At 43.6% G+C, this 24,372-nt stretch overlaps 1 protein-coding gene across 3 annotated transcripts in view; it reads right to left on the bottom strand.

The window, feature by feature from the left end:
- Positions 1-24,372, bottom strand: part of kif9 (kinesin family member 9) — a 216,860-nt gene that overhangs the window by 70,781 nt on the left and 121,707 nt on the right. For all 3 annotated transcript variants that reach the window (XM_068031510.1, XM_068031509.1, XM_068031511.1), the window contains 3 exons: positions 16,798-16,853; positions 13,262-13,352; positions 2,596-2,723 (listed from right to left, as the gene is read on the bottom strand). In XM_068031510.1, coding sequence (XP_067887611.1) covers positions 2,596-2,723; positions 13,262-13,352; positions 16,798-16,853 — 275 coding nt within the window. The remainder of the gene's footprint in view (positions 1-2,595; positions 2,724-13,261; positions 13,353-16,797; positions 16,854-24,372) is intronic.

Below are 24,372 nucleotides of genomic sequence, written 5' to 3'. Positions count from 1 at the left end.
AGTGCAGCTCCAACAACACTTGAATTCCCAGCCTCTGACTTGATCTTGTAACAAAAGTATCTAAATGGCTGGTCAGTTATGTTTCTGGACAATGGTGATTCCCTGGAATGTTGATGGTGGAGGATTCAGTGATGGTAATACTGCTAACCATCAGGCAGAGATGGCTAGCTTCTCTCTTGCTGAAGATGGTTATTGCCTGGCACTTAAGTACAAGTAACACACAGGCCACACATCAGCCCAAGCCTGAATGCTGTCCAGGTCTTGCTGTATGCAGGCATAGACTTCTTCAGTATCTGAGGAGTTGTGATTGGTTCTGAACACTGTGCAAACATCAGTGAACATCCCACTTCTGACCATATGATGGAGGCAAGGTCATTGATGAAGCAGCTGAAGATGGTTGGGCCATGACGCCGCCCTGAAGAACTCCTGCAGCAATGTCCTGGGGCTGAAATGATCAGCTGCCAACAACCAGACCCATTTTCCTTTGTACTAGCTATGACCCCAGCCAACAGAGAGTTTTACACCTGATTCCTATTGACTTAAATTTTTCTAGGGGTCCTTGATGCCACATTCAGTCAAATGCTGCCTTGATATGAAGGGCAGTCACCCTCACCTCTGAAATTCAGCTCTTTTGTCCATGTTTGGACCAAGGCTGCAATGAAGTCTGGAGCTAAGTGGTCCTAGCAGAACCCAAACTAAGCATCGGTGAGCAGGTTATTGGTGAGCGAGTGCCACTTGATAGCAGCTTCAACGACACCTTCCATTACTTTGCTGACGATTAAGAGTAGGCTAGTTGGGCAGTAATTGGCTGGATTGGATTTTCCTGCTTTTTATAGGCAGGACATACCTGGGCAATTTTGCACATGGTTGGGTAGATGCCAGTTTGTAGCTGTACTGGAACAGATTGGCTAGGGGCTCTATTGGTTCTGGAGCACGAGTCACAGGACTACAGTTGGGATGTTGTCATAGCCCATAGCCTTTGCTGTATCCAGTGCATTCAACTATTCCTTAAAACCCCGTGGAGTGAATCAAATTGGTTGAAGACCAGCATCTGTGAAGCTGGGGACTTCAGGAGAAGGCCGAGATGGATCATCCACTTGGCACTTCTGGCTGAAGATGTTTGCAAATGCTTCAGCCTTGTCTTTTGCACTGAGATACTAGGTCCCCCCATCACTGAGGATGGCGATGTTTGTGGAGCTTTCTCCTCCCATTAGTTGATTGATTGCCCATTCATAAGTGGACGTGGTAGGACTACAGAGCTTCAATCTGATCCATTGGTTGTGGGATTGCTTAGCTCTGTCTATAGCATGCTGCTTCCACTGTTTAGCATGCATCTAGTCCTGTGTTGTATCTTCACCAGGTTGGCACTTCATTTTTGGGTATGCCTGGTGCTGCTCTTGGCATGCTCTCTTACACTGCTCATTGAGCCAAGGTTGGTCCCCTGGCTTGATGGTAATGGTAAGTGATCTGCCAGGCCATGACGTTACAGATAATCGTTAGGGTGACATCAGGGAAAAATATTTAAAAAACACTAAAGTTAATAGCACAATATTTGAATGTGCAAAGCATTTGCAACAAAATAGATGAATTAAAGCAGAGATAGAAAATTAATGTGCATGATCTAATAGCCATTATGGAGATGTGGTTGCAGAGTGACCAAGGTTGGGAATTAAATATTCCAGGACACTTGACCTTTAGAAAAGATGGGCAAAATGGAAAAGGAGGTGAGGCCAATAAAGGATGGGATAAAGACAGTAGAAGAGAAAAAATCTTAGCTCAGGAAATCAAAATGTAGGATCAGTGTGGGTGGAACGAAGAAACAACAAGGCAGAAAACAATGGTGGGAGTAGTTTCTAGGCCCCCTAACAGTATTTAGTGTCAGGCAGAGTATAAATCAGGAAATTAGAGGTGCATTTAACAAGGTAATACAGTAATCATGAGGGACTTTACTTTTCATTTAAACTGGACAAAGCAAATTTGCAGTAATAGAGACCAATTTTAACTCTGTAAGTGAATGTGTTTTGAGTGAGTTAAAGGGCAGGATTTTCCCCGCGGGCTTTGGGCTCTGCCATCAGGGTCAGAACCTTGCAGTTTGTGGGAAACTGTCACCCAACAATGACTTTCGCCAAATTGGCCAATTAGAGGCCAGAGGGTGGGCTCTTGAAGTGGGAGGGCTAATAACAGGCCCACCAGCACTGAAAAAGCAGAAGCTTGCCTTTCCAGTTGACAGAGAGAGGGAGCATCTTAAAATTGAGGGGCCCTCTCTCCAACTTTTTTAATTTTTAAGTCTAAAAAAAAAATCCCCTCAGCAGCCATGCCACCATTGTGGCCTGCAGTCGCAGTTGAAACCAAGCAGATGGAGAGGGCATCAAAGCCAGCCTGGAGCGCTGGCCCCTAGGTCTGCTGCTATGGACGCTGCCTCCAGGCAGCTGACCTGTTCTATATGATTCTATAATGACTGACTGACTGACTGACACAAGAGGAAGGCTGTGACAACCACAAAGATGACCAGAAATTCTGCCCTAGCAGGCTGCACAGAGGTCAAAGCTCATGAAGCAGACAAATAAATTCAACAGAAAACTTAAAGCCTCTAACCCAGTGGGCTCTTTGCTTTTTTTAGTTTTTAACTTCTTAGCTTTAGCTGATGTTGGAGCAAGTCCAATACCAAATCCCTCTCCACTAACTTCTCCAACTTGCACTTCTTCAGCCGTCTCAGTCACAGCCTGTAAGCACCAGATAACAAAGTATTGAAAAAACAATTCACAATATCAATACAAGTAACAGAATAACAGAAAACCTTAGCAGATGTTGTGCCCAGTGTAATCTTTTCTTTGTAACCGATATCTAGGAAACACATAGGGATTTGGAATTTATTTTACATCTAAAAAAAAAATGGATATCTAGATTTGCACTTTCTCAAAGTTCCAACTCCTTGCCTTTGAAAGAGTCTTCACTTCAAGTGAGGTTACAATAACATGTCCAGGATAACAAAATCCTTTTTATTTCCCTTACAAAATGAAAATTATCATGTGCTTCCATAAGACTCTTCACTTGCCTTCGAAAGCAGTGGAACACCATATGAATCTCATTTTACGCACAGTTAAATAAATAGATAAAAAAAGGAATGAAATAATATGTAAGCAATATGTTACATATATATTTATTGTGGAAGTTTAATCTAATGCTTCAACAGAAAAATAATAAAAATGAAAAGTAACTTGCATTTATCTAGCACCTTTCATGACGTCAGGGCATCCCAAAGCATTTTACAGCTAATAAAAGTACTTTTGAAGTGTAGTCACTGTTGAAATGTAGGAAACAAAGCAGCCAATTTGTGCACAAAAGGTCTCACAACCATCTATGGGACAATGACCAGATAATCTGTTTTTAGATGTTGGTTGAGGGATAAATATTGACCAGAACAACCCTACTTTTCTTCAAAATAATGACTTGAGATCTTTAATGACCACCTGAGAGGGCAGATGGGGCCTCGTTTTAATGTCTCATCAGTTCAGCCATGAACTTATTGAATGGCGGAGCAGGCTTGAAGGGCTGAGTGGCCTCCTGCTGCTCCTAATTCGTATGTTCGTATACTCATATGTTCGTAAAAGACAGCATCTTTAACAATGCAGCAGTCCGTCAGGGCTGCACTGAATTGTTAACCTTGATTATGTACTCACATAGTTGGAGTGGAACTGGAACCCACAACTTTCTGACTCAGAGATGAAAGTGCTACCACTAAGCCAAGGCTGACAAAGCTATACATGAAGATATTCTTTTACAGGTAATTTTCAAATATACAGTTTTTATTTCTTGCATCCCTTTATTGCCTGCTTCATTTCGGAAGAGTTTAGGATACAAGTTCCCTTTTGAAAGTTATTATTGAAACTGTTTCCACTGTGCTTTCTGGCAGCGCCAGACTTTTTTTAAAAACTCATTCTTATGATATTGGCATCATTGGCAAGGGCAGCATTTATTGCCCATGCCTAGTTACCTTTGAGAAGGTGGTAATAAACCTTCTTGAACCACTGCAGAACATGTGGTGAAGGTACTCCCACAATGCTGATAAGTAGGGAGTTGCAAAATTTTGGCTCAGCGATGATGAAAGAATGGCATTATATATTCCAGCTGGTCCCACGCACCTATTGCCCTTATCCTTGTAGATGATAGAGGTTTCAGGTTTGGGAGGTTCTGTAGAAGAAACCTTGGTAAGTTGCTGCATCCTATAGGTACTACACACTGCAACCAACGTGCACCAGTAGTGGAGGGAGTGGATGTTTGAGGTGGTGGTTGGGCTGCTATTCAAGCGGACTCCTTTTTCTGGATGGTGTTGAGCTTCCTAAGTGTTGTTGCAGCTGTACACATCCAGGTAAGTGGAGAGAATCCAGTATACTCCTGACTTCTGTCTTGTAGGTTGTGAAGAGGCTTTGGGAGTCAGAAGGTGAGTCACTCGCTGAAGAATCACAACTTATATTTATATAGCGCCTTTAATGTAATATAACATCCAAACAGCCCTTAAGGCGAGCCAGGGTCCTCCTGCATTTCCAGAGGGCCACCAGTTATAGACAGAAATAAGCAGACACAAGCAGTACTCTTTAACAATCTATTCGCCTGTGAAGGCCAAGTGCACCTCGTGGGTTTTAATTCTTTTACAAGTGCTCCTAAGTGGTACTCCCACTTCGCTGCCAACTGCAGTGGAGGCAGGCTGCTGATCTTGCTGACCCGTGGCTTGGGATGGCCTTGGCAGCTGTCCTCTGGCTGCCTGAGGCCTGGAGGGCCCTGGCATGCTGAGGTCCTCCTGCACAGGTGCAGAATCCTCCTCTGTCGTCACTGCAACCTGAGGTGCTGGTGTCACTGGTAGAGTGGCTGAGGAGCTGCTCTCCATGCTCAGAGCACCCTGAGAGGAGCGCCCAGATGTGGAAGAAAGCTGCTGCTTCTCCCTCACAAGGCACATTTGTATCTTCCTGCTGACCTGAGATGGATGAGGAGCTGGTGGACCAGGTGCCTTGTCCACCTTTCACTTTGCCACTGCTCCATTGAGTTCACGGACATGGCGATGACATGCAGGGCTGCGCCCATCTCCAGCATCCACTGACTGGTCTGCTGGATCTGGCTCTCTCGATTGAGGTGGCCATGTGCGCAGACATGAGAAAATCAGCAGCACCCATGGCCTGGATGGACTCCTCCATTGTCCGAGCCAGGGTGCGCATACCCTCTGGAATCTCTACCAGATATTCACACATCTTAGTCTTTAAAGAAATATTACATAGTTTACAGCAACTATACATTCCTTCAAGGCACAAAAACCCCAAAAGTAAAGGCAGTCAACCGTGGATAACAAAGGAAGTTAAAGATTGTTTAAGATTAAAAGAAAAGGCCTATAAAATTGCCAGAAATAGTAGTAAACCTGAGGATTGGGAGGATTTTAGAATACAACTAAAGGAGGACCAAGAAACAGATAAAGAAAGGAAGAATAGAATATGAATGTAAGCTAGCAAAAAATATAAAAACGGACTGTTTGACAAACCTGTTGGAGTTTTTTGAGGATGTTACTAACAGAATTGATAAAGGGGAGTCGGTGGGCGGAATTTATTTGGATTTTCAAAGGCCTTTGAAAAAATCCCCCACAGGAGGTTGGTTAGCAAAATTAAAGCACATGGATTAGGAGGTAATATACTGGCATGGATTAAGGATTGGTTAACAGGCAGAAAACAAAGTGTAGGAACAAACGGGTCATTCTCGCGTTGGCAGGCTATGACTAGTAGGGTACCGCAGGGATCAGTACTTGGGCCCCAGCTGTTCACAATATATATCAATGATTTGGATGTGGGGAACAAATGTAGTATTTCAAAGGTCGCAAGATGACACAAAACTAGGTGGGAATCTGTGTTGTGAGGAAGATGCAAAGCGGCTTCAAGGGGATTTGGAAAAACTTAGTGAGTGGGCAAGAACGTGGCAGATGGAATATAATGTGAAAAAATGTGAGGTTGTCCACATTGGTAGGAGGAATAGATGTGCAGAGTATTTCTTAAATGGTAAGAGATTGGAAAGTGTAGATGTACAAAGGGACCTGGGTGTCCTTGTCAATAAGTCACTGAAAGCTAACATGCAGGTGCAGCAAGCAATTAAGAAGGCTAATGGCTTGTTGGCCTTTATTGCAATCGGATTTGAGTACAGGAGTAGTGAAATCTTGCTTCAATTGTATAGAGCCTTGGTTAGACCACACCTGGAGTACTGTGTGCAGTTCTGGTCCCCTTACCTTAGGAAGGATATTATTGCCATAGAGGGAGCGCAACGAAGGCTCACCAGACTTGTTCCCGGGATGACAGGACTGTCCTATGAAGAGAGATTGGGTAAATTGGGCCTGTATTCTCTCGCGTTTCGAAGAATGAGAGGTGATCTCATTGAAACCTACAAAATACTTAAATGGATAGACAGGGTAGATGCAGCTAAGATGTTTCCCCTGGCTGCGGTGTCTAGAACCAGGGGACACAATTTCAAAATAAGGAGGAAGCCACTTAGGACAGAGATGGGGAGAAATCTCTTTACTCAGAGGATTGTGAATCTTTGGAATTCTCTACCCCAGAGGGCTGTGGAAGCTTAGTCATTGAATATGTTTAAAGCAGATATTGACAGATTTCTAAGTACAAATGACATAAGGGGATATGAGAATAGTGTGGGATAAAGGCATTAATGTGGATGATCAGCTATGATCATATTGAATGGTGGAGCAGGCTCAATGGGCTGAATGGCCTAGTCCTGCTCCTATGTTCCTAAAAGCACTTTACAGGAGCATTATAAAACAAAGTATGACATCAAGCCACAAAAGGAGGTATTAGGTCAGATGACCAAAAGCTTGGTCAAAGAGGTAGGTCTTAAGGAGTGTCTTAAAGGAAGAAAGCAAGGCAGAGCGGTGTAGGGAGGGCATTCCAGAGCTTGGGGCCTAGGCAACTGAAGGCGCGGTCACCAACTATGCAGTGATTAAAATCAGGGATGCACAAGAGGCCAGAATTAGAGGAGCATAGATAAAATAACTAGCTGCTGACCTGCTCTCGCAGCCAGAGTATTTATGTGGCTGGTCCAATTGAGTTTCTGACCAATGGATGTTGAGCAGAATGTTGGTGATGGAGGAGTCGGTGATGGTTATGCCATTGAATGGCAGGGGGAGGTGGTTGGACTCTCTCTTTTTGGAGACAGTCATTGTCTTATGTGGTTTAAATATTACTTGGCACTTGACAGTCCAAGTCTGAATGTTGTCTAGACTTTGTTGCACGTGGACACAGACTGCCTCATTACATGAGGAATTGTGAATGAAACTGCACACAGTACAATTATCAACAAGCAGCCAATTTCTGACATTATGATGGAGGGAAGGTCGTTGATGAAACAGCTGACGAAAGCTGGGCCTCCCATTGTCCTGAGGAGCGCCTGCATTGATGTCCTGGGGCTGAGATAATTGGCCACCAACAACCACAACTGTCTTCCTTTGTGTTGGGTAAGAATCCAGCCGCCAAAGAGTTTTCTTTTTAGAGAGCCCCATTGACTTCAGTTTTCCTATGGGTCCATACTCAGCCAAATGCTGTCTTGTTGTCAAAGGCAATCATTCTCATCTCAATTCTGGAAATCAGCTCTTATGTCCATGTTTTAACCAAGGCTGTAACGAGGTCTGGAGCTGAGTGGTCCTGGCAGAATCCAAATTGAGCATTGGTAAGCAGGTTACTGATGAGTAAATGCCACTTGATAGCACTGTTGGCAACTCCTTCCTTCACTTAGCTGATGATTGAGAGCAAGGCGATAGGGTGATAATTTGCCGAGTTGGATTTGTCCTGTTTTTTGTGGAAACGACACACCAAGGAAATCTTCCACTTTGTCAGGTTAAATGCAAGTGTTGTTGCTGTACTCAAATAGTTTGGCTAGAGGCGTGGCTAGTTCTGAAGCACAGGGCTCCAGTAGGCAGGATGCTTTTGGGACCTGTAGCCTTTGATGTGTCCAGTACTCTCAGCCATTTCTTGATACTGCATGAAATGAATTGAATTGGCTAGAGATTGTAATAGTCTGGACATAAGGTAGAAGTTGAGGAGGATCATTTACTTTGCACTTCTGGCTGAAGATGATTGTGCCCACTTCAGCCTTGTCTTTTGCACTCGCATGTTTGTCTCCACCATTTTGAGCATGGGGACATTCATGGACCCACCTCCACACATTCGTTACTTAATTGTCCACCATTATTCACAACTGGATGTGGCAGGACTGCAGAGAGCTTTGACCTGATAGCAATAAATGGTGGCCAGCGATGCCCACATCCCATGAACGAATAAAAAAAATATCCTTTGGTTGTCAGATTGCTTAGGTCTGTCTAAAGCATGCTGCATCTGCTATTTAGCATGCATGTAATCCTGTATTGTAGCTTCACCAGGTTGGTATCTCATTTTCAGGTATGCCTGATGCTGCTTGTCACATACACTTATATAATCCTCATTGAACCAGGACTGGTCACCTGGGTTGATAATGATGAAGGAGTGAGGGATATGCCAGGCCGTGTTCTCTTGATTATGAGTCCAGGCATCTGAATTACCCGTCAAGTAACAATACCACTACTAGGTCAGGAAAGGTCATTATACCCATCTTTCTTACCTATCTCCTACAATGCACCTTCTTCCACATCCTGTTGTCTCTACTACACCATTGACGCCACTTCTTACCCCTGCATCACTTTCCACACCACCAATCACAACAGTACACTGTGCAACCTCTCATCCTCACTCCTTACAAATGCTCATTTGCCACTTACTCCTTTCACTGCTGCTACTAATGCTATCCTCATCTCCTCTCTAAGTTGCTCAACCTGCACCTCCTCTCAGCAAAGGTTCTCATTTCATAGTGTAGGTATTTATTACAAACATATATTTCCACTCCCTTGGCATCTGTCTAATTTTCACTTTCACCTATGCACTACATCTAGAAGAAGCACACATCTTTTATGGCCATTCATAACCCTATCCTACTCCTTTGGTAGAAGAAAACACAGAATATCAGGGAGAGGGCCAGGAGTAGTGGAGGAGACCATCAGTGTTTATGGAAGTGACATAGTATTAACAACACAGAAACAGGCTATCCAGCCCAACAGTTCTATGTGGTGTGTTTGCTCCAGATGAGCCTCTGCCCAGCCTTCTTCATCTAACCCCATTAACATTTCCTTCTATTCCTTTCTCCTTTATGTGTTTAACTAGCTTCCCCTTGAATTTATCTATGCTTTGCATCAACCAGTCCTTGTGGTAGTGTTATGACCGAGGTGGGAGGAGTGCACTGTTAATTCAGTCCCACTTCTCCACGGTCATAGCATATCAATTAATTTTCCCACTTACCAAAACAGCCAATTAGATACTCTATTTGTCCCCAGAATAAAGCACACCAACCAGGTTTCTTTAATAAACAACAAAATTAACTGTTTATTACAAAACCAAGTCTTAACCAATAATGAAGTAAATCTATATACAAATTGAGATATTAAAGCTCTTTATTTTTTCCCTAGCCCTCATGCATACACACATACATCCAAAAAACGGTTAACTGGGGAAAAAAGGATTTTTGTTTATAACTGTTTCAAAGGAATGAAAGGAATAATAAAAAGTTAGACTGTAATGATCTGGAAAGAAGTTCTTTGGTTTGGCGAGGTGTCCCAAAGTCAAACAGTTGGATGCCACTCAAAGTCTTTCCAGGCGAGGTTGATGAACAGTCTGTGATGGGTAGGCAAAGAACTTCAACGGTAGAAGGCTTCACATAAGTCTTCCATCAGGGGTGTAGCAACAGGTCTCAGTTCTCACATTCAATGCAAAAATCTTTTTTTAAAGATGCAAGGTTTCTGCAAATTCAGGGTCTCTTCGAAAATGCAGGAGGCAACAGTACCACTTCATACAAGCTTTTGCTTTTCAAGAACAAGGATTCTTTACATAGAGGTAATATTTTTCTGGTTCTTCTTCTGATCTCAAGGCAGGTCAAAATCAAATTCTAATTGACTGCTTTAGTCCAAACTCACTGGCTTTTAAAGTTCAAAAATGAAAGCAAAACCTTCCAGAAACAAGTCACATGCCAAGTCATAAATTCTCTCTTGTCACACAAAGGATAGCTCTGAGGTCAAACCCCCTGCTGGTTTCCTTGAAATTACCTGGTTTCCGGTCCTTGTTTACAAGTTCAACTTTTCAAAAACATCCATCAAGTTTAGCTATCTCCAGATGTCTCAATGTCCCGCATATCTCACAACCAACTGTATCTTCAAATAACTGCGACACAACAACCAGTATGGTCAAGTGCTTCATGCGCATACTAACATCTTCTAAGTATCATCACTAAATCTTCACCCTTTCTTCACTACTCACAGAGGAAGAAGAATCATAGTCATTTATAGCATAGAAGGAGGCTATTCAACCCATCGAGTCCATGCTAGCTTCTCTGCAGTATGATCCGGTCAGTCCCAATCCCCCACTCGATTCCCATAGCCCTGTAAGTTTACTTTCTTCAAATGCCCATCCAATTTCCTTGTGAAATAACTCACTGGGGAAACTTATGCGTCCTGAGAATGCACTTTCACATGCTACATACATTGCAGGCAACAGTGCAGATACTGGCACATCGAATGGGTGTGTTAGTCAGATAAATGGGCCAGCAGCTGCTGCATCATACAACACAAGACAGCAGGAACAGGAAGTGGTGGCAGGAACAGCTGAGGAGAACAGGTGCCGAAGGATGTTGTCCTATCTGAACTCTGTTCAGCGCGTCAGAGATGTTGAACTCCAGGAGCATATTTTTTTTTTCCCCCCAAAGACTCTCAAAATTGCAACCCAAAGCAAACAATGATAAGAGAATCATAACACACAATGAAGTCAACCTGTGAGTGTTGCTGTTCCATTCAGATCATGGTCCCTTTCAACACACTACTCAGTCAGGACCCCATCCCGCCAAGGTCTCCCTGGTGGCCTTGCCCACCTGTGCTGCACTTGTTAAAAATCACATGGAAATTCTAATTGCATCATAGGTCCCACATTTATATATATTCATGAGCACTTCACCTCCCTACACTGGGAGACTTGTCAAACATGATATTCGTCACTGTTAATTTAGCAACAGCTGGTAACTTGGCAGGTTTAGCGAGGGATCACTATTTCCAGGATTTCAACTCACCCAACACCTTACTGCCTGTCGGGGGTGGAGGGAGAAAGCCTTTAAAATCCATGTCAGTGAATTTGCATTCACCACACATGCTGGTAACTTGTTCCAAGTGTCACCACCTCTCTGTGTTAAGGAAAACCTCCAAAACATCTAACCTAGTTCTATGCTTGCGTAGCTTATGTGCTATGCGCATATGCAGCGAAACCTGGGTGTTCTCGTACACCAGTCGCTAAAGGTAAGCATGCAAGACCAACAGTCGGTAAAAAAGGCAAATGGTATGTTGGCCTTCATAGCGAGAGGATTCGAGTACAGGAGCAGGGATGTCTTGCTGCAATTATACAGGGCCTTGGTGAGGCCACACTTGGAATATTGTGTGCAGTTTTGGTCTCCTTATCTGAGGAAGGATGTTCTTGCTATAGAGGGAGTGCAGCTACGGTTTACCCGGCTGATTCCTGGGATGGCAGGACAGACGTATGAAGAGAGATTGAGTCCGTTAGGATTATATTCGCTGGAGTTCAGAAGAGTGAAGGGGGATCTCTTAGAAACCTATAAAATTCTAACAGGACTTGACAGGGTAGATGCAGGAAGGATGTTCCCAATGGTGGGGGAGTCCAGAACCAGGGGTCATAGTCTAAGGTTATGGGGTAAACCATTCAGGACTGAGATGAGGAGAAATTTCTTCACCCAGAGAGAGTGGTGAGCCTGTGGAATTCGCTACCACGGGAAGCAGTTGAGGCCAAAACATTGTACGTTTTCAAGAAGGGAGTTAGATATAGCTCTTGGGTTTAAAGGGATCAATGGGTATGGGGCGAAAGCGGGAGCAGGTTACCGAGTTGGATGATCAGCCATGATCATAATGAATGGCGGAGCAGGCTCAAAGGGCTGAATGGCCTACTCCTACACCTATTTTCTATAACTCTTCATTTTTGCTAACCTAGTTTATCAACACAGACAGAAGTCTGAGCACTTCCAGTCCAGTTTTACTTGCTAGGTGCACATATCAGGAATGTGTACCCCCCACATAATTTCTACCTCTTGCCTCTGGATCAGAAGGTTATAGGTTCAAGTCCCACTCCAGGGAATATTCAATTAATTTGGAGAAGCAACCACCAAAGGAAACAGAATTCTGAACTGTGTAGCTAAGGCAGCAGTGTACAAGTCAGAGGAAGTTGTGCTCAAGTTCTGGTCATCCCCCACTTGAGTACTCATAGAATCATCCAGCACAGAAGGACACCATTCAGCCCATTGTGCCTGCGCTGGCTCTTTGAAAGTGCTACAAAATAATTTTATTTGTTTGTGGGATGTGAGCATCGCTGGCAACAGCAGCATTTGTTGCTCATCCCTAATTGCCCTTGAGAATGTGGTGGTGAGCCGCTTTCTTGAACTGCTGCATGTGATGCAGGTACACCCACAGTGCTGATGGAAGGGAGTTCCAGGTTTTTGACCCATCTCTTTTCTCATGGCCCTACAAATTATTTCCTTTTCAACTATATGTCCAATTCCCTTTGCAAGTTACTATTGAGTCTGCTTCCACCATCCTTTCAGGCAGTGCGTTCCAGATCATAACAGCTAGTTGAGTTTTGGTGAATGACTCACAAGGCAGACATCAGTGTTGTGAAGCCAAAAAACCCCCACATCATTTAACAAAAAAAACTGGATGCTATGACTGAGATACTGTAGGTGCTTCTGGGTGGCTGGTTTCCCTCATCTTGTGAGTGCTCTGTTGTTTGTAGGGTTGCTCTTTTGGTGAGAAGCTCATGAGGCCCCATCTACTTGTTCTGGTGGAAATTAAAATCCCACAGTAATATTTGAAGAAGGACAGGGAGTGGGTCTTCTAACCAAAATTTTGTCGTCAACCAATACCACCAGATTAACTAGCCATTCACCTACACATCAAACTATACTTCAAAGCAATTCATAGCATGTGTAATGTTGTGAGAGACATGATAAGACTGTATAAGAAAAGTATTTTTTTTAAATTGCGGCTGAAAACCATCCCTGTGCTCCCTCACCTGATATCCATGTACATGTACAAACGCCTCCCTAATGATAATGTGCTGAGGTAATGTGATCTCCCAGGTTTCTTCACACTCACCGGCTCGGGGGCATAGCTGGTTGCTTTATTCATTTTATCAATTAGAATGTATTTTTTCCGTAATGCAGTCTCTACTTCCTGCCCTTGTTGCCTAGGTGCGAAAGGAGAGAAAAAATAAATCAGAGGCCAGGATTTTGACCATAAACTGAATTTTGCTGAGAACTGCAAAAATGTTCACAGCCTAGGGGAGTACACACCCAATGTCAATATATGCTCGCAGTTCCTTATCTCAACTCTTTCACTGAGAGTAAATGCTGACCAAAAGTTGAGTGTTTCTCCACAGGGAATGAGGCAAGCCAACAGGGAGATTCAAAGCCACTTTTCATTTCTGTTGGCCAAAAAGAAAGGCAGAGGCAGCAACAGAAACACAGGCAGAGACAAAGACAGCAGCAAAGAGAAATAGAAGCTGAAACAGGAACAGAGGCAACAGTAGAGGCAGAGACAGAAGCAGGTGCAGGGACAGAAATAGAGAGAGGCAGCAGCAGAGTCAGAGACAGTGACAGAGACAGAGACAGTAGCAGGGACAGATGCAGCAATAGAGGCAGAGGCAGTAGAAGAAACAGACGCAGCAGAAAATGCAGAGACAGCAGCAGAGACAGAGACACAGGCAGCAACAGAGATGGAGGCCGCATCAAACAAAGCGGCAGAGTCAGAGACAGCAGCAAGGATAAAAGGAGTACCTGAGTTGAAAGTGTTTGGTGGGACAGTGGAGAGGGAGTTTTATTCTGTATCGAATGCATGATATAGCTGCTCTCGGAGTGTCTTGATGGAATATAGAGGGAGCCTTAGTCTATTTCAACCCATGCTATACCTGACCTGAGTGTATTTGGGTTGGTTAGGGCAAAGAAAGAAAGACTTAGATCTCTATTGTGATTTTCTTGACCTCAGGATGCCCCAAAGCACTTTACAGCCAATCATAGAATAGAGCCATAGAATCATAGACTGATTACAGCAAAGGCGGAGGCCATTCAGCCTTTGGAGCGTGCGCTGGCTCTCTGCAACAGCAGTTTAGCTAAACACACACCCAGCCCTTTCTCCGTTCCCAAGCTAATTTTTTTTCCCTTCAAGTGCTTATCTAATTCCCTTTTTAAAGTCACAACTGAATCTGCCTCCACCACCCTTTCAGGCAATGAATTCCCAATCATAACCATTCACTGCATAAAAAGCTTTTCCTCATGTCACTTTTGGTTCTTCTGCCAATCCATGTCCTTTGGTTGTTGACCCTTCTACTAATGGGAACAGTTTCTATCTACTCTCTTAGACCCCTCATAATTTTGAACACCTCTATCAAACCTCGTCTCAACATTCTCTTCTCTAAGGAGAACAATCCCAGCTTTTCTTTTATTCATTCATGGGATGTGGGCGTCGCTGGCCAGGCCAGCATTTATTGCCCATCCCTAATTGCCCTTGAGAAGGTGGCGGTGAGCTGCCTTCTTGAACTGCTGCAGTCCATGTGGGGTAGGTACACCCACAGTGCTAGCAGTTAGATACAACTGAGTGGCTTGCTAGGCCATTTCAGGGGGCATGTAAGAGTCAACCACATTGCTGTGGGTCTGGAGTCACATGTAGGCCAGATCAGGTAAGGACAGCAGATTTCCTTCCCTAAAGGACATTAGTGAACCAGATGGGTTTTTACAACAATCGACAATGGTTTCATGGCTATCATTAGACCAGCTTTTAATTCCGGATTTATTAATTGAATTCAAATTCCACCTTCTGCTGTGGTGGGATTTGAACCCATATCCCCAGAGCAATACCCTGGGTCTCTGGGTTACTAGTCCAGTGACAATACCACTACACCACCGCCTCCCCTGTATCTCTACCACCGCTTCTCCAATCTATCTACGTAACAGAAGTCCCTTATCCTTGGAACCATTCTGGTAAATCTTTTCTGCATCATCTTTAAAACCTTCACATCCTTTCTAAAGTGCAATGCCTATAATTGAACACAATGCTCCATTTGAGGTTGAACCAGTGTTTATAAAAGGTTCATCATAACTTCCTTGCTTTTGTACTCTATGCCTCCATTTATAAAGCCCACTTTTAACCACTTTTTCAACCTGCCCAGCTGCCTTCAACAATTTGTGTGCATATAGCCCTAGATCTTTCTGTTCCTGCATTCCCTTTAGTTTATATAGCCACTCCTCATTCTTCCTGCCATAATGTATCACTTCACACTTAAAAATTTCATCTGCCATGTGTCCGCCCATTCCACCGGCCTGTCCTTTTGAAGTCTATCACTATCCTCCTCACAGTTCACTATACTTGCAAGTTTTGTGTCATCTGCAAATTTTGAAATTGTGCCTTTACATTCAAGTCTAAGTCATTAATATATATCAGGACAAGCAGTAGTCCTAGTCCCGCCCCCTGCAGAACACTACTGTATACCTTCCACTAGTCTGAAAAACAACTGTTCACAACTACTCTGTTCCTGTCATTCAACCAACATCATATCCTTGCTGCCACTGTCCCTTTTATGCCATGGACTTCAACTTTGCTGGCAAGCCTATTATGTGGACTTTATCAAATGCCTTTTGAAACTCCAGATACACCACATCAACAGCATTACCCTCATCAAAAAACTCAATCAAGTTAGTTAAACACGAATTGCCATTAACAAGTGCTGGTTTGAAGCAATGGAGTACTTTTAAAGTGTAGTCACTGATTTCAAAGGAAATAGCTGAGCTGAAAGTGCTTGATTGTAGAGTATAGAGGGAGCTTTACTCTGCATCTAACTTGCACTGTACCTGACCTAGGACCCTTTGCTTCTGCAGTGTAAAAGAAACTTTACTGTATATCTAACGATGTTCTACCTGACTTAGGAGTGCTTTATAGGGCAGTGTAGCTTTAATTTGTATCTATCCATTTTTTTTTTAAATTCCAGATTTATGCTTAGTTTTAGAAAAAACAAAATTCAAATTCACAACAGCCCAGCGTGGGATTTGAACTCCTACTTTTTCAATCATCAGCTCAGGCCTTCAAATTAAAACCCATAAAAAGAGATTCATTTTCCTACTGCTGTTGTCTGACTGACTCAGGTTTTGTATATTGTTCCCTTCTCCTCTTCTTCCATGTGTTTGAAGTCTTTGAAGTTTGTCAGACATTGGTAAACTACATCATGTGGTGTTCTGTAAATGCTGTACCTGACCTGAGATTGTTTGGATAGGATAAGATAAAGGAAGTATCTGACCTGGGAGTGTTTGATGAGGCCGTGTGGGGGAAGCTTCATTCTGTATCTAACCGGTGCTATACCTACCCTGCATGTGTTTGATGGGACAGTACAGAGGGAATTTTACTATGTTTCTACCCTGTGGTGTAGCTGACCTGCAAGTGTTTGATGGGAGAGTATGCAGGAAGCATTACCCTGTATCTGCCCCATGCTGTCCATGAGCTGGGAGTGTTTGATGGGACAGAAACAGCTTTCCCTGTTTTTACCCTGCACTGTATCTGCCCCGGTAGTGTTCGATATCCGAAGAATCATTGCAACTAAATGTAAGTATAATATTAGGACAAAAGGAGCATACATTAGTACTTACTGCAAAATAATCTTGAACTGTGCAAAGGACTCCCGGAGTTGCCTGAAGTTTGTGATCTTTTAAAAATAAAAATTGGTCAAATGGTTAGTCTGAAGATAATCAGCATAGAGTCATAGAGTTATACAGCACAGAAACAGGCCCTTCGGCCCACACTAAACATTGCAGTAATTTTTTTAATATTACAACTTAATTCCCTGGCCCAAAGGTGTTTTTTTTTACATTTTTTAAATAAATAAATTCAAATTCTCAAACTGCCAATGTGGTCTCAATTATTAGTCCAGTAATATAACCCTGACATTACTAGACCCATGTCAGTGACACATATTGGAAGTGTGTGCTACAAATTTCACAGATCTGGACTGGATAATTTCTCAGGTTCAGCACTAGTGCTTACTCCCGCAAGCAGGTCTCTCGACCCTATAATCACAGTGGTCATAAGAGGCTTGCAAGGTAAAGAGAGTTTAACAGTTTGTAATTTGCTAAGTATTGATGAGCATATTCAAACTGAAATTCAATTTAACATTTTGAACTTAGAACTTTAAAAACTGTGAAAGAAACTGCAAGCTAGTTAACAGAAACTGCCTGTCAGTGGCAGTTAACTATCAATCAGCTGCCTGAATAGGTACTAATTAATGTGAGCAGAAAGCTGAGTCAGCACTTGCAACTTTTTGATATGGCTCAAAAAGTTTTTAAAGTATTAATCAGTACCTGCTGATGCACAGGGCAGATGCAAAAGGCATGCAGCATAAAGACAGTGCGAAAGTTGGGAATTCAGTGCAAAGGAGGAAAGAGGTGCTGATCTTTGCCTCCAATACTTGTAGTGCTTTGTGTAAGCTTGAGGCAGTAAGTTTTTAAAATTTTTGTCCAGTGTTTGAGTGCTTAGTGCAAGTTAGTGTGTAGAAAAAGAAAACTTACATCAAACTAAAAAAGTCAATCTAAATAATATAGACTAAGACATGGCAGAGCAGGTTGTGTGTCTGGACTGTAGTAATTGGGAGTTTATAGACAGTGAGACTTTTCCAAGCAAACACATCTGCAATGGATGTCTCTGTCTCAAATTTCCCTGTCTCAGAGTCATTGAGTTGGAGTGTGAGTTGGAGAAACTCCAACATATAAGGGAGGGAGAGCAGTATCTGGACTGTTTGCTCCAGACTTCAAACACATCTTTTAGAGAGATTTAGGTTCAGAATGGGTGTGGTGTGACTGATGGTGTGTAGAGTAAGGGGAACCCTGGTGAGATAGAGAGCGAGGATTTGCAGAAACTGATCTTATTCGACAGGTAAAATGTACTCACTACCTGCGAAAATAAGGATAAAGACTATCAGAAGGACAGCCAGAATGTAGACCATGACACCCTAGAACCAACAAGGGGGGGCATGCCATATTAAATTTAGTAATGAGTAATGAGCCAGCTTTAGTTTACAGCCTAATAGTGTATGAACATTTATGTAATAGTGATCATAATACGATAGAGCTCAACGTAGTATTTGTAAAAGAGAAACACGAAACAGCTAAGATTCTAGATTTATGGAAGGCTGATTTCAATGCGATAGGACACAGACTGTCTACAGTAAACTGGGCAAGTCTGTTAATGGGTAAAATGACAGAAGATGAATAAGAGATGTTCAAAAAAGAATTTAATATGATACAGAACCAGTTGATAACCCTAAGGAGCTAGAGCTCCGCTTGTCAAGATAAATCAGTCATGGACGACTAAAGAGCTATGAAACAACATAAAACTAAAAGAAAAAGAATAAAAAAATGCAAAAAATAGCACAGGTCCTGGCAAATGGGAAAGGTACAAAGAACAGCAAAAGGTGACAAAACAGATGTTAAGAGCAACAAAATTAGAGTATGAAAAGAAACTTGAAAGGGATAGCAAAATTAAGACATTTTTTTACAATTGAAAAAAAGGGTGTCAGGAGCTCCTTGAAAACTGATAACTGTGATATTGTCAATGAAAATAAAGAAATGATGGACATGTTGAATAATTGTGTTAGTAGTTACCGAGAAGAAGCCGTCAGCATGCTTGAAATCCCAAGGATACTAATATTGAATCAGGGACAGGGACTCACCAAAATCAACGTAGGCAAAATAACAGTAATGAAGAAAATAATAGCACTGAAGAGTGACAAATCCCCAGGCCCAGATGGTTCTCTTCCCAAGGTTTAAAGTAGGCGAGAACATTTCAACTGCCCGAACTATAATCTTCGAAGGTTCCCTCAATTCAGAAACCATTCCTTTAGATTGGAAAATTGCACGTCACTCTGCTGTTTAAGAAAGGTGAGAGGGGGAAACCAGGGAATTATAGACCAGTTAGCCAAACATCTGTTGTCAGGAAATTACATGCCTGGAATTTTACGCCCCCTGAAAAGAGCGGGCTGGTGGCAGCAGGGGCGTAAAATGGAGTGGGAGTTTGGAGGAGCCCTTGCCAACCTGCTCCCGCCGTCGCTGCAAATTTACGCTGAGCGGCAGCGAGTAAGGGCCCGCCCGTCCCAGGCCAATAAAGGCCCTTAAGTGGCCAATTAGTTGCCATTTAAGGGCCTCCGTCTGCCGCCATGGGCATTAGACCCTTGGCTGGCGGCCAGCGCAGTGGTTAGCACCGCAGCCTCACAGCTCCAGCGACCCGGGTTCAATTCCGGGTACTGTCTGTGTGGAGTTTGCAAGTTCTCCCTGTATCTGCGTGAGTTTCCTCCGGGTGCTCCGGTTTCCTCCCACATGCCAAAGACTTGCAGGTTGATAGGTAAATTGGCCATTATAAATTACCCCTAGGATAGGTAGGTGGTAGGGAAATATAGGGACTGGTGGGTATGTGGTAGGAATATGGAATTAGTGTAGGATTAGTATAAATGGGTGGTTGATGGTCGGCACAGACTCGATGGGCCGAAGGGCCTGTTTCAGTGCTGTATCTCTAAAAAGAAAAGCCCGCCTGATGAAACTAGGGCCGCCCCCGAAGCCCCAACTGCCCCCAACGCACAACACACTCTCCGAAATCACTCCCACTTGCCTCGCTGGGGCCCAACCAACTGACCCCGGCGAGGCCCTAAAAACGTACCTTTTTTCCAGGTATTCTAATTGCAAGCATGTGACTAGTGGTGTCCTGCAAGGATCTGTGTTGGGGCCTCAACTATGCACTGCATTTATTAACACTGAGAGTGATCATCATATCATAAGGTTTGGATTAGTGCTGGAGAAGAGATAGGAACAATCTAAATTGGAAGAGGGCAAATTTCAATGGGATCAAAGGGGATCTAGCCAGAGTTAAATGGAACCGAAGATTGACAGGAAAAGCGGTAATGGAATAATGGTGATCTTTAAGGAGGAGATGTTTCAGGAACAGGCTACGTACATTCCAACAAGGGAGAAAGGCAGGGGAACAAAAGCCAGGGCTCCATGGAGATAAGGGAGATAGAGAATATGATGAAACAAAAGAAGAGGCTGTTTGATGCATGTCAGGTGATTTTTCAAGTGAGAACTAGGCCAAATACAAAAAGTTAGGAAGGGTAGTGAAGAGTAATATAAGACTGGCATAGAGAGAATATGAGAATAGAATGGCAGTTAACATAAAATGGTATCCAAAAATTTTCCACCAGCATCAAAATAGTAAGCGGATAGTAAGAGGTGGAGTATGTCCTATTAGGGACAAAGAGGGTGATGGATTGAGTATTGCTGAAAATGAGACTCAATTGCTGTAAATGTAAAACTGTAATTGACATGACTATTGTGAAACGGAAGGGTTGGGAAGAAACTCATGACAGTATTGAAGAAAACTGATCTCCCTTGCAATGGTTGTATTTTTTGGGTGCTGTTTGGAAACTGTTTGGCAATGTAATTTTTACAGATTTTTATGAATAAAGTATATTTTGGAAATAAAAAAAAAAAATTTTGTCGAAGACTTTTGACTTGCACTCATCAGGACAAATCGCAAGAATTCCAATGTAAGGGAAAGCAACAAATCCAATATAAGGGAAAGCAACAAATTTATACTATATGAGAAGAGAGTGCTGATTGGTTGGCAAGTGGACTCTGATTGGTAGAAGTATTGCCATGGAGAATGCACCAGTTTATGCCAGTTTATATGGGGCAGGTTGTTCAACCTGCGAATCCCAAAGTACGGAAACTCCTCATCAGTCTTTGCTCGAGTCGCTTTAAACAGGCTCCAGAAGCTGGCCGAGCGCGTCTACCCTGAGGCACAATGTGGCTTTCGTGCAGAGCGATCGACCATTGACATGCTGTTCTACCTTCGTCAGATAGAGGAGAAATGCCGTGAACAACAGATGCCCCTCTACATTGCTTTCATTGATCTCACCAAAGCCTTTGACCTCGTCAGCAGACATGGTCTCTTCAGATGGAGTTCAACCTGGAAAAGTGTGAAGTGATTCATTTTGGAATGTCGAATTTGAATGCAGAATACAGACTTAAAGACAGGATTCTTGGTAGTGTGGAGGAACAGAGGGATCTTGGGGTCCATGTCCATAGATCACTCAAAGTTGCCACCCAAGTTGATAGGGTTGTTAAGAAGGCATATGGTGTGTTGGCTTTCATTAACAGGGGGATTGAGTTTAAGAGCCGCGAGGTTCTGCTGCAGCTCTATAAGGCCCTGGTTAGACCACACTTGGAATATTGTGTTCAGTTCTGGTCGCCTCATTATAGGAAGGATGTGGAAGCTTTAGAGAGGGTGCAGAGGAGATTTACCAGGATGCTGCCTGGACTGGAGGGGATCTCTTACGAAGAAAGATTGAGGGAGCTAGGGCTTTTCTCATTGGAGCGAAGAAGGATGAGAGGTGACTTGATAGAGGGGTACAAGATGATGAGAGGCATAGATAGAGTGGATAGCCAGAGACTTTTTCCCAGGGTGGAAAGGGCTATCACCAGGGGGCATAATTTTAAGGTGATTGGAGGAAGGTTTCGGGGAGATGTCAGAGGTAGGTTCTTTACACAGAGAGTGGCGGGTGCGTGGAATGCGCTGCCAGCAGTGGTAGTAGAAGCAGATACATTAGGGGCATTTAAGCGACTCTTGGATAGGTACATGGATGATAGTAGAATGAAGGGTAGGTAGTTAGTTTGATCTTAGAGTAGGTTAAAGGTTCGGCACAACATCGTGGGCTGAAGGGCCTGTACTGTGCTGTACTGTTCTATGTTCTATGTTCTACTAGAAAAGATCGGATGTCCACCAAAGCTTCTAAGTATCATCACTTAATTCCATGACAATATGAAAGGCACAATTCAGCATAGCGGCACCTCATCAGACCCCTTTCCTATCCTGAGTGGTGTGAAACAGGGCTGTGTTCTTGCACCCACACTGTTTGGGATTTTCTTCTCCCTGCTGCTCTCACATGCGTTCAAGTCTTCAGAAGAAGGAATTTTCCTCCACACAAGATCAGGGGGCAGGTTGTTCAACCTCGCCCGTCAAAGAGCGAAGACCAAAGTACGGAAAGTCCTCATCAGGGAACTCCTCTTTGCTGACGAGGCTGCTTTAACATCTCACACTGAAGAGTGTCTGCAGAGTCTCATCGACAGGATTGTGGCTGCCTGCAACGAATTTGGCCTAACCATCAGCCTCAAGAAAACGAACATCATGGGACAGGACGTCAGAAATGCTCCATCCATCAATATTGGCGACCACGCTCTGGAAGTGGTTCAAGAGTTCACCTACCTAGGCTCAACTATCACCAGTAACCTGTCTCTAGATGCAGAAATCAACAAGCGCATGGGAAAGGCTTCCACTGCTATGTCCAGACTGGCCAAGAGAGTGTGGGAAAATGGCACACTGACACGGAACACAAAAGTCCCAGTGTATCAAGCCTGTGTCCTCAGTACCTTGCTCTATGGCAGCGAGGCCTGGACAACGTATGTCAGCCAAGAGCGACGTCTCAATTCATTCCATCTTCGCTGCCTCCGGAGAATACTTGGCATCAGTTGGCAGAAGTCCTCGAGACGGCCAACATCCCCAGCTTATACACACTACTGAGTCAGCGGCGCTTGAGATGGCTTGGCCATGTGAGCCGCATGGAAGATGGCAGGATCCCCAAAGACACATTGTACAGCGAGCTCGCCACTGGTATCAGACCCACCGGCCGTCCATGTCTCCGCTTTAAAGACGTCTGCAAACGCGACATGAAGTCCTGTGACATTGATCACAAGTTGTGGGAGTCAGTTGCCAGCGATCGCCAGAGCTGGTGGGCAGCCATAAAGGCGGGGCTAAAGTGTGGCGAGTCCAAGAGACTTAGCAGTTGGCAGGAAAAAAGACAGAAGCGCAAGGGGTGAGCCAACTGTGTAACAGCCCCGACAAACAAATTTTTCTGCAGCACCTGTGGAAGAGTCTGTCACTCTAGAATTGGCCTTCATAGCCACTCCAGGCGCTGCTCCACAAATCACTGACCACCTCCAGGCGCTTACCCATTGTCTCTCGAGCCAAGGAGGCCAAAGAAGAATACAATTTAACTGTCAAGCTTTGTTTGAAATTTAAACCAAGCAGCTTGACTCTGATTGATCAAGGCATTGTCCTGAGGAATGAACCAGCAAATGGCTGTCACTTATTTTGTTTAACTGAAACAGGCACAATGTGTGTACATGTTCTTTCTGTCTGCAATGAACAGGGCCCTGTGTATTAATATATGTAGCTTCCAGTACACGCAAAAGCGCCACACTACAAGTCCAACTGACAATCTTAAATTGCCAGTGCAGTTCTGAGCACACTGAGGATTATTTAGCGAATGTTGTCCAATCGCGTGATAAAGAAACTTCCAAGCCTGTTTGTGAAGAAGACACTGAGACTAGGATGCTTAAATGGAGACTGTTTATTGCTTGCCACACTCCTAACAACAACCAGCCAGTGCTGACTGGCTCTTTATATATACACATTTGAGTAAATTAACTAATCAACACCCAACACCTGTTCACCCTATTACCTTCAACTACCAGGTATTTAACATCCATGAACAGAACTTTCGAACTTAATATCGCGGAATCACATCTAATGTTGGACACTGTGTTTTGAGTTTTGTAAGCACGGGCTGGTTGGGTACAGTCTGTACCTTGCCTGTTGTGAACAGCAGAAGGGACATGCTGTTTGATACGATCCGCTAGTCTTTAGGATGCATAGCCTATATATCTAGTATCACGTGGTATTGAAATTCATGTGCCACATTACTCATTTGGGTGATAGGCAGAACTATGCAGTAGCAACACGTGTCGTGTTCGCCACTAACAGGATGCTGCCGTCAAGCCAAAAAGACATTCTGCCTATCACACAAATGAGTAATGTGGTACATGAGGAAGATGGTGAGCCCAACGCTCCAATGCACCAACTGCTCACACTGCTGTCCGGATGCCAGAGATTCCCTTACAGCTGGACTAATGCAAAAATCACAGCCACTCTCCTCCCACCATCCACAATCCCACTGACACAAAGTAGTCCTATAACCAACCAACAACTCATTGTACAGCCCTTCATTTGTCTCCGTCAATTTATGTCTTCCCATTCATCAACAAAAGACTGAAAAGATGACTTACCACACAGCAACTAAGAATGGGTAACATAAGATCATAAGAACTAGGAGCAGGAGTAGGCCG

This window comes from Heterodontus francisci, chromosome 5 (genome assembly GCF_036365525.1).
Source record: "Heterodontus francisci isolate sHetFra1 chromosome 5, sHetFra1.hap1, whole genome shotgun sequence".
In the NCBI taxonomy this organism is placed as follows: domain Eukaryota; kingdom Metazoa; phylum Chordata; class Chondrichthyes; order Heterodontiformes; family Heterodontidae; genus Heterodontus; species Heterodontus francisci.
The sequence above is the reverse complement of the archived record's forward strand: the minus strand, read 5'-3'. Positions and strand labels throughout refer to the sequence as shown.